Raw genomic sequence first — 13,669 nt, 5'->3', positions numbered from 1 at the left:
ACCTAATAAATTTTTGTAAGAAAATTTGAACGCACTGCTGTAATACACATCTGCTAACAAATCTTCCAGGCACAATTGCCCTGACAAGTCACAGGAATGGAAGCAGAGATGACATAAAAATAAATACATGCAAATTTATATTTTTTTATCCATGCAGTCTCATGAATGAGCCTAAAAGTACATAAGTACATTTCAGCAATTCTTTTCAAGTACTTCTTTACCGGCATTCATTTCCTCCTTTTCATAAAGGCTGAAGAAATTTGAAAAACAAACACAACATCATATGTTGAAGGAGTAAAAACACATAAGGAATAAAATTAGAAATTTGTAATTATTTGAAACAATCTGAAGTTTATGAAAACTCATAGGGTAGCATTTGATGTAAAGAAATTAAGCATTTTAAATAAATATTTTAATCCCTTACTTAACTTTAGAAAAGTTTCTGCCCATTCAATTCTTCACTTAAGATATTTAGGATGATCTATATCATTGCTTCTCCTGACTTTTGATTAGAAACAGCAGCAGCCATAGAATTTTGTGCGATAGTTTACTATTGAACACAAACCAAATCTAATTTCCTTGCCAATGAAGATGGAAATTAATGAAATCAGAAATGTCATCGCAAATCATCAGTAAGATATCAGTTTTGCTCCAGTTGTCTTATTACTTTTAAATCATTTCTTCACACATTATGTTTTCCTGGTTACTGCATACATATTCAGGATGTATAAACTTTACTCTTTGAATTACTGTATAAATTTCTAAATTTTAAATTCTTATGTGGAGTCGAATTTTTGCTCATATATTTTGTATACACTGGATGAATCTCCCATATTTTAGTTTTCCTAGTTGCACAAATACTCAGAAGAATTAATATGTCTACGATTTGGTGATGGAGGCATGCATATCTAGTGAAGGGTATATCCCCAAGATATGTCAACCTGTTATAAATTCCCCTTCTTGTAATGCTTTATTCATAACTTAATTCAAATTGTATAAAAACATTGGATTTTGTACTCAAAATACCAGTTTGAACACTATACTATTTCTGTCTTCATTATTGTTTTGTATCTCCAAAAACGTATCTTTACAATTTTACCCTGATTTGCATTGGACCATAACACTTCGTCTTTTTCCTTTCTAATTACTAAAAAAACTTGGTGATTTTTTTTTCAAAAGTGTATCTTAGGCTGTTGAGCAAACAGTGTTTAAAATTTATTGCAGTCAAACAGCATTGTTGCTTAGCAAAACTCTGCAGTTGCTACTTACTGTCACCACGGCAAAGCAAAGGCCCCAGTTTGTAAGCTGCTTCAGAATTTGGTCTGTCGGTATCTGTGATCACAATTTCAGTTACTGGTAGATGCTCCTTGTAGGAAAGGAATCCAGTATCATTAGTCCTGTAAAGGTAAAATGAAAGCCACAGCTGTCCTAAATATTTCTGATAAACATTTCATTGACACATTGCTAGGGGAAAGGAAATATTTAAATTCTGAAAAAATGTGCTGCATAGCTCTAAGGGCAATACAAGCAGCCATAAATACAAATGTATGCTTTGGTGTTAATATTGTGATCATTTGACAAGAATGAAATAATTTCATGCGAAGTGGGTATTTTTACTGTTGTGCTTGTCTGCAAAGGTATGAGAAAAAACTTTTTGACATAAATGGGTACCAAGCTGGCTGCCTAAGTTAATGTATTTGCTCAAGTCAGTAATTTTATGTTCCTAGGAATATGCAGTATCTATAATGGTCTGTCTCTTCATAAAGGAATATTAAATGGTTTAGTATAATTTTCAAATATGTTTAACATATTTTCTTCAGTTTTTTACCTTGAAAAATGTTAAAAATTAAATAGAAAAATATTAAGTCATGCTGAGTGTGCAGGAAAAAAAAGCATATGCTGCAAATATGTAATTAGCAGAAAAGGAAATATGCAACCTAGCATCAGAGTACACACCCAGTACTTGCAATCTTAGGTGAAATTCCTCATTTGAAATCCTTGTTAATTTAATGTCGGAACTGAATTTCTAAATTTCATAAGCACCAGTTTTGGCCCTAAAATTGCTTCCCCTGAACCCATGGAAATATTCAATCACTCAGGGTCATTCTGGAAAAATCTATCTGTCCATTCAATCCACTTATAGTTGAATTTTCCTTTTAATGGGCAAAGCAAATATCTCAGAGACAATAGTACAATCTCAGAGAGGTGAGGCAATCTGGAACTCACACTGCTCAGAGATTAAACATGAGACACACACCTCAGCAAGCAAGCCATGTTCCTCTGGGAATGTGGTTGGGTTTAGTAATCTCCTCTCTCAGTACACCATGCACTGGGACTGAGACAATGAGAAAAGATTCCATCCTTATGTTGAATTAAATTAGTGATTTTTGCTCGTCTCCTCCCTCCCTTTACTAACATTACCATCTTTCCCTTCTATTCAATTTCTATTTATCTGTTTTGGAGCACAGTGCAAACAAATGTACAATTTTTTTCAGGAAAGTTTTTTTTTGTAAGGGAGGAATGCAAAACATTTCTTAAAAACGTTTGAAGTTTTTATGAGGTGAGGTATTGCAGATATTTTAGAACTGAAAAAAAAAGCCCAAAACACTTAAATCGTTCACTTCTGTAAAACTATGCTGCAGATAAAGGGAAACTAAGTAGAAACTAGTTCTGCAAAGAGGATTTGCATTTTTGTAGATCTTTAGGAGCAGTGTTTTTTTAAAAAACATGTCTTTTTTATTTTAGATTTTTAGAGACTTAAAGTTTTGGAACAGTCAAACAAGGACTTTAGAGCTAAATCTATGTCCAATCTATAAAATACAATGATGTCACTATCAAAATAGAATATCAATACCATATTTTCAAAACTGCAACACATGTAACTCTTGATTTTCTGTGTTCAGAAAACACTTCAAAGAAGAACAGCTTCCACCTACTTTTTCTGCCCTACGAACATTATTGAGTCAACTGATTCAAACCAGTAGTCTCTTGGGAACCAAATATAACATTAAGCACAACTACCAAAATAAGTGTAAACATAGCCTCCATAACATTGCAGTTACAGGGATAAATCTCCACTTAAAATGAAAACTAAAATATCAGAAGTGGACACATACAGAAATACAAAGCAAAATAATTATATTTTCAATGTAATACACTCATCAACATATGCAATTTACTGAAAGTGGTTATAATGAAGACATGCATGCCATCCTCTACCTACTTTATTTACAAGTACGTTAATGATTAAAAATTAACTTATGTGTGTGAGGATGGATTAAATGAATGACAAAACTAGGCAAGAATGTATTACATATGCGGCAACTCCTCAAAATCCTGTCTCAAAAAGCATTTATCTTTTACCACTTTTGCTGTTAGGCATCAAAAATTGTACAGCCCAATAATAGGGAAACTCCTAGCGTACTATGTATTTGTTTAATCTCTTTATTAGAATGAGCACGGCAGATATCACTCTTTGAGTTTTACTGCAGATGCAAATTCTTTCCCTACAGAAACTTTTGAAGCTTGTGAAGAATTGTTCTTTGAGTAACCCTTTGTTGTATTTTCATTTCTGTATCTGCTGAGTTCCCTGCTCATGATGACAGAATAAACATTTTCCAACCAAATTAATTAGTTGTTTATTTAAAGGAAGAGTGAATATCTAGCTTGATATAATAACAATGCATTGCTTTATTTTGGACACATGAAGATGTCTCTAAATAATTTCCTTGCATTTTTCTATTTTCAAACACATGTTTCAAAAAAATATATAATAACATGCATACACTAACACACTCATTGAATTGGATTTATGAAAATTAAAAATACTTTTAAAGTTTAAAAGCTTAAAAGTTTCTTCAACAGAAAAGCTTTCATTTGCAAAGTCCCTTTCTGCTTTATGAAGTCCTGTACTGCAGTGGAAGTATTGTTGAGAAAGTTGTATCTGGTCCTTTTAAGTGAAAAGTCAGGTTCAGATTTGACATTGTAACAGGAATTAATCTCTTATATTACTTAATTGAATGGCATCTTTAATAACATCAGAGATAAGCACAAGTGGAAGATTAACATTTTAGAAAGCCTTCCATCCTCTTAGAATAGGATTCTATATGAGTGCTTTGCTTTGCTGATAGCGAGCGTGTCCAATTCTGATGATCTAAGTGGTAGATGACAAAAAAGGGGGTAAAAAGTCTAAATTCTTAAAGTTTTAGTTAAAAAGTATGCTAAAGGTTAACTGACCTTTTTCCAGAAACTTTTATTTTAGCTGTAGTTACTTTTAGTATTCTAAGACTAATAACTGAAGTTCTACTAAAGACCAGAGCTAATGTCTTAATATATAACATGCAATACACCACACAAAGATAAAAGTGTCTGTATAAAATTAAACCTTCCTCAGAATTCAGAGTGAAAGAATTAGCAATATTGTATACAGTTAGAGTTTTATGAGGAAGTATGTCCTATATCAAAGACATGGGTAACACTGTAGTAATTTAAATTTACAGCAGCCTTGCTGTTCTAAATGTGCTAAAATCTGTATATGCTTTTAATTTACTTTCCAGGAAAAAAAGTATTGTGATTAATCAACAGTAAGACGTCACCATTCATCTCTGTCTGCATCACAGTTGCAGTAATGCTGGGAATCAATGCAGTTCCCCTCTAATCCACAAGCACATTTTTGTGCAGCAGGCAAGGAACCTCCCCAGTAAGTCTGTGTTTCATTGGTTCTTCCAATCCACCAGCTCAGTGGCACCCCATCTAAAAGGTAGATCAGAGAAAATCAGTGCCCAGTTTTGTCTCCTACTTCTCTCATTTTTTCTTGTACAAGTAGATTTCTAAATGGTTAAACAGAGAAAAATCACTCCTCAAATCTAAAAACTTTAAACAAGGGGGGTGGGGGGGGTGGGGAGGGAGAGAATTACTACCTTTATTTGTAAGCAATTATTCATTCTAATACTTCATTATCAGGTATTAAATGATTGTCACAGATTTTTGCTAGCATTACTGGAAAATGGAACTCACAGTTCCTAGCTCAGCCAGCCATGATATTAGAATCATTTATCTTAAGCAGCCCATTTATATAACTCATTTTAAAATGGTCCATGAAAAAGAAGATGCCACTGCACTAAAAATGAGGGTAGTTTATATTCCCAAATAAAGATCAATTTCAGATTACAGAACTACCAGCAATAGAATGAGAATAGTTACAGGAAAGCTATGCCGAAACAGTCTCGTCCCACTACCAAGAGTACTTCAGAGTATTACTACCCCTATCTGTGAAAGACATTAAGCAGTTGAATAGTGGTGTTAATCAGAAATGAATAAAGACAGTTGTTAGATCACAGGCAGCAGATTAATAATTTATACACTCAGCGACAGCAGAAATCATGTTGATGTTGCTCCCATAAGCAAGTTGATGTATCTGGTAAGCAGAACTGAGGTTTCCCAGGACTATTACATCTCTGTGCGGTGCATTCAGTCAGCGTTGTTTGTAGCAAAATGATAAAATTGGATGTTTCCTTAATGTTACAGTACTGCAGATTAAGTTTAAAGGTGCTGCCAAGCAGGCACAGCAACAGAAATTATACACAGAACAGAAAATAACCAAAAGATATGAAGCATAAAGAGAAACCATCTCAAATGAGAAGGAAAGATGATAGATTCAATGCATGAAAGTCAAGGCATGAGAAGAAATCAAGTACTGTTAAATTATAGTTTCTTATAGATGCACTTCTTTTTGCTGTTGCTGAAGCTCCAAGTTTTGAGCAGCAGGCCCCCACAAAGAAGCTGGAATTTATCCTAGTCTCAGCTTTACTTAAAACTGCCGCTGCTTATTAAACCTCACTGTTAGATATGACTTCAGTTAGCTGACAATCTCTCAGATTGTAAACATATTGACTGCATTCATTACCACACAACTGTCAACCCAGCAGGCCAAAAGACAGGGCAAGCAGTTTCTGGAAAAGCCAAACTTGCATAATGGAATCAATGTCCAATATCAATGTTTTTGTTTGCAAGACATCACAGGAGGAAGAAAACCTGGAGACAGTTTATAAATAATTTATCAGACAACACCTTAAAAAGCTTCCAACAACTAAGACAGTAAAAAGCAGAATATTTCTGCTGTTTCAACAGCATGTCTGAGCTTTATACTGCAGTCATGAATTAATACTCCCACTCTTTCACTAGGGACATTGGGTTATGTTTAAAAGTTAGACTCAGGTTTTTATTCATACAGAAGAGTGAGGAGAGACTATTTACTGAAATGCTGCAAGTTCATACTGATTAGCTTAAATTGCTATCCCTGTTTTGGTGGAAAATACTACCTAAGTAAAATAAAGCTATTAATTAAAATGGCTAGAGATTTCTTCATAATGATCACACAAATGCATTAACAGGTGACTTCTTTGCAAGCACTATCCAGGCTGATTGAGTATAACGTATTCTTAAAATGCAGTCAGTTTAGAATTGCTACATTGACTGCTTGATTCCAAAAAAATTTCATGTGACCATCATCAAATTTTGTACTTGTCAGGCAAAGCTAGTGGAGATCATAGATAGCAGGAGTGGGAGGATTTAAATTTTGCAGGCAATTTGATAACATACTTATTTGCATTTCAAGCTCTGATATTTCATGGTGTCCATAATACATGAAATAGAATAAACTTTCTTCAGTAAAATGTATTTTGAATATTTTTTCAATGTCATATATGTTTCACTTATTAGTTATGTGTGCTTGATTGATTTTTGCTTGTTTGCTTTGTAATTCTGACTGTTAAATCATTTAAAGAAACATAAATAAAAACCAGCAAGCAAATACATAATGGTGATCTTAAACAGGAAAACTTGGTGAAAACTATCTTCAGATGCTGAGTAGATGAAATAACAGCTAAGTCAGCGAGTCCAAAATTTGAAATTGTCACTTTTAACTTCTTAAACTTTTCTTAAGTTTTTTAAGCATTTCTATTTAAAAAAGAATTATTATTTAGCTCTCTGAGCTCTTCTAAATAGACAGAGCATCCTATAAAGTTTAACTACAATTCACACTTATAATTGCAATGTTCTTACAAAAATTTCAAATCAAGCTTCTAAAGTTTATGGTACTATGTCACACTGAGACACTAAAAGTTAGAATGCATATCGGCTAGAGATGTCTAGAAATTATATGTTTCACATAAATATAGGTGAGAAATACATTTTCAAAGCACACAAAAACACAGAACTAGATTTTTTGGTAACAGTTTTAAATATTAAATTACTACTCTTCAGAGGGAACAAGTAATATGTTCTGTCTTCAGTCCATATGTTTCAATTGAAAGATATACCTTGGAGAAAAAATGCATGCAAACATGAGAGGATCCCTCACTCCTTTTCCGCCTGATATCCAGGAGATGAAAAAAGATGCATTTTATGCAGTGGCATGACCTTAACATTTTCAAAAGATACTAGAATTCTCCCTTTCCATGATATCAGCATATTTGACTTTTATATTTGTAGAAGGAAGAAGAAGATAAATTGGAGGAAATTTGAAAAACTTCCTTCTATAGTCTCATACACAAAAGCCTAGGGCTTACATTTTGTTGTGTTGAAAGACTAAAAGTATTTCACAATATATTCATAACACACTGACTGTTGTCAGTTTAGATGAGTCCCAGCTGTAATTAGGGCTTGTCTAAGCGTTGCCAGTTGTCCTTAACAGTAGATAGCATGGCGACTTCTAAGACTGTACATACTATATATATACTGCGTGTATGTGTTTAACTTGTGGATATGGTCCTGGGAACTGACTCTAGGTGGCCCTCCTTGAGCAAGGGCACTAGACCAGGTGACCTCTAAACATCCCTTCCAACCTCAGCCACTCATTGATTTGTGATTCTGCAGTTCTAAGGCTGTGCAAATTCATACAGTTTGCTGCTGATGTGATTCAGATGCTGAAAACATCTATTTCAATAGATACTCTAGGTGCATGGATTACTGAGTTTCCTGAAAAGAAGTACAAACACATATAATATTTTGGGGAAAAAAACCCAACAAATAAACCCAACAACCAAAAAACCAAAACCCCACTTCTCCTTGTAGGTGAGACCTAGCCCTTCAAAGCACACGGCAGTCTGTATCTACAAAGGGGCATCTTCTCCCATGAACTTAATCTCTTTTTACTTTTACCATGACAGAATGGGTCAAAAGGATCCATCCTTATTAAGTCATCCACCATGATCACTACCCTTGAACTAAAAAAGGGCAGATCTAAATCCTGGAATATAAAATTCCGAAAATTATTTTAAGGGAGTTATTTAATTAAGAACACTAGAAAAGATAAGACAAAGTTAATACATCTTTTAAACAGTTATAAAAATGTGGCTCTGGCTGCTTTCAAACAGTAAGGGAATCATAAACCATAATTCTCTTTAATAAATGTTTTTATTCATCCCTATATCACAAAACTCAGTGTTTCCTTTTTTAAGTGGCCTCACTGCAGATGCAAAGACTGACCGTCACTTGATCCTAGGTTTCCCTTAGCTTAGAGTGCTCTTTTTCAAAACATACTAAAGGCCACTCTTCAGAAGAATGGCAAGTTGCATTTTGGTACAGTCCATGGTAATGTTTAAGCAAAGAATGATTTCAGAAAATCTGTAGAACTCACAGATAACTGCCCCATGCCTATTTACTCCTAGCATTCAAAACTAAATATTATATGGCTTAGCGCAATTGACTGATTGGACTTTTTTAGCTTTCTAGAGAAAACTACATTTCTGTGCAATCTCATCAAATCACAAAAAAATGTAGGAAGTCCTGCTTGCCTGTGTCTTCCATTCTCTTCTTCTTTGATCTAAATATTTTTTATGCTTTCTAGCTTGATCACTGCTGAAATTGGGGAGTTGGAGAGGTAGGGTTTATTGTTTTTTCAGGGTTTTCACTTAGTCTATGGGACAGTTAATAGCCAAAAGATATGAAATACCTAGAAAGCACATTCTTGAAACCCTTTGCTTGGTGTAGATTTTGAACATCTAACCATAACTTTAGTTTGGAGTCCATACATAAAATGGAGGTTCAGTGGGATATCTTAAGCAGTAGGTTCATTTATGGCCGCAGAGAAGTTTTCAAGCAGATATTCTGCCAAGAGTGAATTCTAGTCAAAGAAGTCCAGTGGTGTTTACGACATAATTAGGAAGAAAGAATACATAGGGAAAGAGTTTAGAGAAAACCAGAGACTTGCACTCAGAGGCCTGCTCTCTGCTTAGTAGGAAAGAATGCCAAGAAATTAAATTGAGCAGTTTCAGAGTTTCTGGTGGACAAGTCAAGCAATTTCATTTAGTTTTTCAAAAGACACAAGACAATGAGATGTTTACTTCCACATTATTTGGACTACTTAGAATGGATTTTCAAAGCAAAGTCTGTTATCAGCAGCTCTGTGTCAGTGAGTTAAGATTTAAGTAGACTACATAACTTAATCTTTCTTTAAGTATGTCAGAGAATTTCCATGATTTTTTTCTCTTAAAACAATTATAATTTGATAATAATCCACATTTTAACTATTGCTTTTTTTAGTGAATACTTATATTGAACAATGGATTTTAATGTTATCAATGCTTTTTGTCAAGAACTCAAAATATGCTCTTTAAGTGTTCAAAAACATTCAGTGATGAACTTCTGCTGATATCTATGCAGTAATTTGTGTTCTTTTAAGGAGATATTTCCTCACTAATTCCTTAATTAAAATTTAAAAATCCCTGGAAGGCAGACCAACAGGAGCTCTGTTAATAATAATCCCTGTTAATTTCAAAGACTTACAAGAGAAATTAACTTTGAAAGCACTTAATTCTTCAAACAAAGATCATTATGAACTGACATTTCTGTTTTTCTGCTTCAAAGATCTATTTAAAGTAGTTCAGGCTCTTTAGCAGCAAAATGCCATAACCTTGATAGCAATAAATACCTTCAGTAGCCAGTAAAATAAAATGCGCTATGTAGTATAATACAATTTCTCTGCTTTACTTACCTGGCTTATCTAACAGCCTTGACTTTTTGCAGTGGTAAGCAAGCTGCTGTTCACAGTGCTCTGCATGGTTAATTGTGGCCTGAAGCTGGTCTAGGCTGGCAGAGTACTTGAAAGACACAGTGTGGGGGTTCTCTCGATTAGCACTTTTGACTCTGGTTAGGTTGGTGTTGTTATGCTGTATAATTGTCCACGTTGTATCTTTCAAAACAGATGTGAAAAGTGATAAAGAATGAGAAGTAGTTGCAAAAATTGGTAATGAAAGGAGAATGCATGATGAAATCAACCAAAGTTTAAGATGACTTCTTTAATCACAAAAAATGCTTTTGTGCATATGAAACAGAGACATAAATCACTGAACAAAAATGAAAACAATTAATCATTGTCTCTATTCATAAGTATATTATCATACCATGACTGTAATGGGTATTCAGCTTGTTATGATTATTGAATAAGGAAACAGTGATGACACCCAAATAATTGTCTCTTGATTAAGATATGGTTTATATGGTAAATTTCTATGAAAGAATAGAAAGAAATAATACTATTTTTACTTTTCCCAGGCTTAAATTATTTATAAAATATCACTAAATCCTATCCTAGTATCTAGCTACATTATATAGATCACTATAATTTGAATTAATCATTTTGTGTGACGAAATGGCCTAAAGCATTTTTTCTATTATACCAAGAAGCAAAAGTAGCTTGCAAATACTGTATTTACTATAAAAATCAGATTGCATGAAACTGAGTTATTCTAGCCATCTAAAATCAAATATTAGTCATTATTTGAAGTAATATTCAAAACGTGTATTTAGGCAAGGATGAAGAATCATAGCTTCTGAAGTTCAATACAAAGTTGCTTCCAGACACATGATGTAATATTAATTTATGCAACACAATAGTATGCCTACTTGAATTGGTACTGTAACATGATGAAGTGCTAGTTCGCAACTGAGAGCTGCTTTTCTCTAAAAGACGTACAGTTCTTAAGTTGACTTTTAGCTCAGATAGTGCTGGGTAAGGCAGCTGCGTACTTCAATGTGATGTGTAGACAGGCCTTGTGATTCATGTAAACTGAGGACATGCAAAATATTGCCAAAATGTTTATTCAAGAAGCAATTCAACTGTGTCTGTAAGATTTTTTTTTCATTAATCACTAGTAAATACTCAATACTCCAAATACTATTTCTAGAAAAATATGTTCCAAAGTTATGTTCTTGTAATAAAAGAGCAGAAAAGACTTGCATATAAATATACATATAACTTAAATGCTTTATTAATAAAAAATATATTGCATGTTTATAAAAGGTTTGTGCTAAGATGTACGGTCTACTGTGAAACAGACTTTCTCCAACTTGGAGCTATGTTGCTTACACTAAGCAGCAAAATGGTTCAATAGCTTTCCAGTTATACTGAAACTTCACAAATATTCTTCTTTTAACTTCCTACAGCAATTATGGAAAACATTTTTAGTTGTAAAAAAATTACTACAATGCAAAACTACACAGATCAAGAACTAAACCTGAAGTTACAATACTTATATGAAGGCATTACTTTAAAAAACTACATGAGGCCATAGGCTAAGTACTATGTGTTTACTTTGAGACTAGGAAAATTATTTTCCTGTACACTGAGACACAGGAAGGATGAAAGTGGCTAGCACCATAGCACAGGAATGCATCCGTCTCTGTAGCCTATAGCTTGCATACAAGGAAATGTAACATCAGACTCTCTGCTCGGGGGTAAGAGGTTACTCCTTCCATGTTCTTTGAAATAAAAATTGCCCTGAATATTGGTGGCTGATAAAGGCTTATATGATTCTGCTGTTTTATACTTTTGTCATCCCCTCTCACCTATGAATAGGAAAGTACAAAGCTTACTGTTTCAGCTTCCACTTGCAGAGCTTGTAATAGTCTGACCACCCATGACTAAAATCCACTTCAAGGTAGGGGTGGGCAGGCTCCCAGTTAAAACCAGTCTAGGTTAGTTAAGAGGAGTTTCAATTTCTTGTTAACTGTATTCTTGCATCTTAATGGCCAGTGTAATTTGGATAGATATGGGAAATACTATTTTTTCTAACTTGCAGTATTGATGACAGTATTTCTGGTGTTCTAACCATAGTATTTCTAACTATTTAACAGAGTGGTATTTTATTTTATTAGCTTCCTACAGGCCACACACGGTTGATATTATAAGATATTTATAAAGAAGAAAGAACTTATGGTCACTTAAAGGACAAGTATTCATTAGAAAACCTAAAAGAAATATCAAGGTTAGGTGTTTATTCAAAAATATTATATTAAAAGCATCTATTTATGCAACTTTTTATCATTGATTACCAGGTTTCAGTCAAATTATAACATTTTATTAAGTACATGCTTACAGTGTCAAAAAGCAGGTGGCTGAAAATACAGCAAATTTACATTTGTTTTTGTACATGCACATACACACAGACACAAGTATATCTAAAGACTATGCTGAACATAAAAATTAAGGCAAACCGGTCAGCTATCATATTCATTGTGACACTCCCAAATATAAAAACAAAAAGAAAAGCATAGTCACTGCATAGTTTGGTCATCTTAACTGGCAGTGTGGACTGTAGGCTTTTCCTTCCAAAACTGACCTCCAAGAACAAAACCAGGGAAAGGCATCTCTCTCCCAGCTGCCTGAAAATAGAGCCCATGAACATCAAAGACAGGGCAATGCTGTAAGAAATGTGGGCGTCTGACTTCCCTGCCTCTGGTGGGAAAAGGGAATACCAGTCATGAGGAAACTGGGAACAAAACAAATACAGAAGATTCATCCTGTCAGGCCCTGCCTTGAGAAGAACTGATCAATGATGTTTGCTTAATGTGGTGAATAAGGAGTGACTGAGGAAAACACTAACAGCTGTTCATGGGTACACAAGGATAAATCAGACACTACACTGTACCCTGGAGTGTTATACACACTTTTAAAAATTGCCATCTTTCTGCCATGATTCTTTGGTCTCTTTTAGTCTCATAGGATACTAGGATATTTCTTTTTAAGGGTCTGTGCCAATCTGAAGTGTGCCCACCTTGAGCTAGCACAATTCACTGTAGAAGTCAAAGTCAGGAGCTGACAAGGTGAGAGTACTTAAATTGCACAGACTGATTGAAATTATAATTCTATTATTTCACCACATAAAATAAGAATTCTTTAGATTGCTGTGAAAATCAACCAACACCATGGACAGAGAGAGTCCTGTCAGTTTCTCAAGAAACACGTGTGACCACAAACTGTTTAGAAACCAACATCAAAAGCTTGTGAAAAGATTTCTAAGTCAAGTTCTCAACATTTAGGACTAGGACATACCTCAACCAAATTCAAATGCAGCTTATTCATGTAGTCTTTTAACAGTTCTAACTGTGTAAAAATATGTTTTTGTCACATAAAACAATAAAGTGTTTCCATCATTTTGACAGAAAAGCAATTCAAATAAAGAGAAGGTAAGTAAAAAAAAAAAAAAAAGGAAACAGCCACACATAAAACAATAATGAATTTCAAAATTACATTTAAACATAAGCTTCATTGAAAGGACATATACAAACAGGCATACATAAATATCAACTGGTTTGTTAAAAAGCAGACTGACAACAGACTTTCATGTCTAAAACTTATGGTGATATAAATGGTCAGATACAAAGAAGT

At 33.9% G+C, this 13,669-nt stretch overlaps 1 protein-coding gene across 1 annotated transcript in view; it reads right to left on the bottom strand.

Annotated features, from left to right (window-relative positions):
• Nucleotides 1–13,669, bottom strand: part of CNTNAP4 (contactin associated protein family member 4) — a 261,392-nt gene that overhangs the window by 44,280 nt on the left and 203,443 nt on the right. The window contains exons 13-15 of the mRNA XM_055791657.1: nt 9,995–10,192; nt 4,596–4,752; nt 1,270–1,397 (exon numbers count right to left, since the gene is read on the bottom strand). Coding sequence (XP_055647632.1) covers nt 1,270–1,397; nt 4,596–4,752; nt 9,995–10,192 — 483 coding nt within the window. The remainder of the gene's footprint in view (nt 1–1,269; nt 1,398–4,595; nt 4,753–9,994; nt 10,193–13,669) is intronic.

Source organism: Falco peregrinus, chromosome Z (genome assembly GCF_023634155.1).
Source record: "Falco peregrinus isolate bFalPer1 chromosome Z, bFalPer1.pri, whole genome shotgun sequence".
NCBI lineage: Eukaryota > Metazoa > Chordata > Aves > Falconiformes > Falconidae > Falco > Falco peregrinus.
The sequence above is the reverse complement of the archived record's forward strand: the minus strand, read 5'-3'. Positions and strand labels throughout refer to the sequence as shown.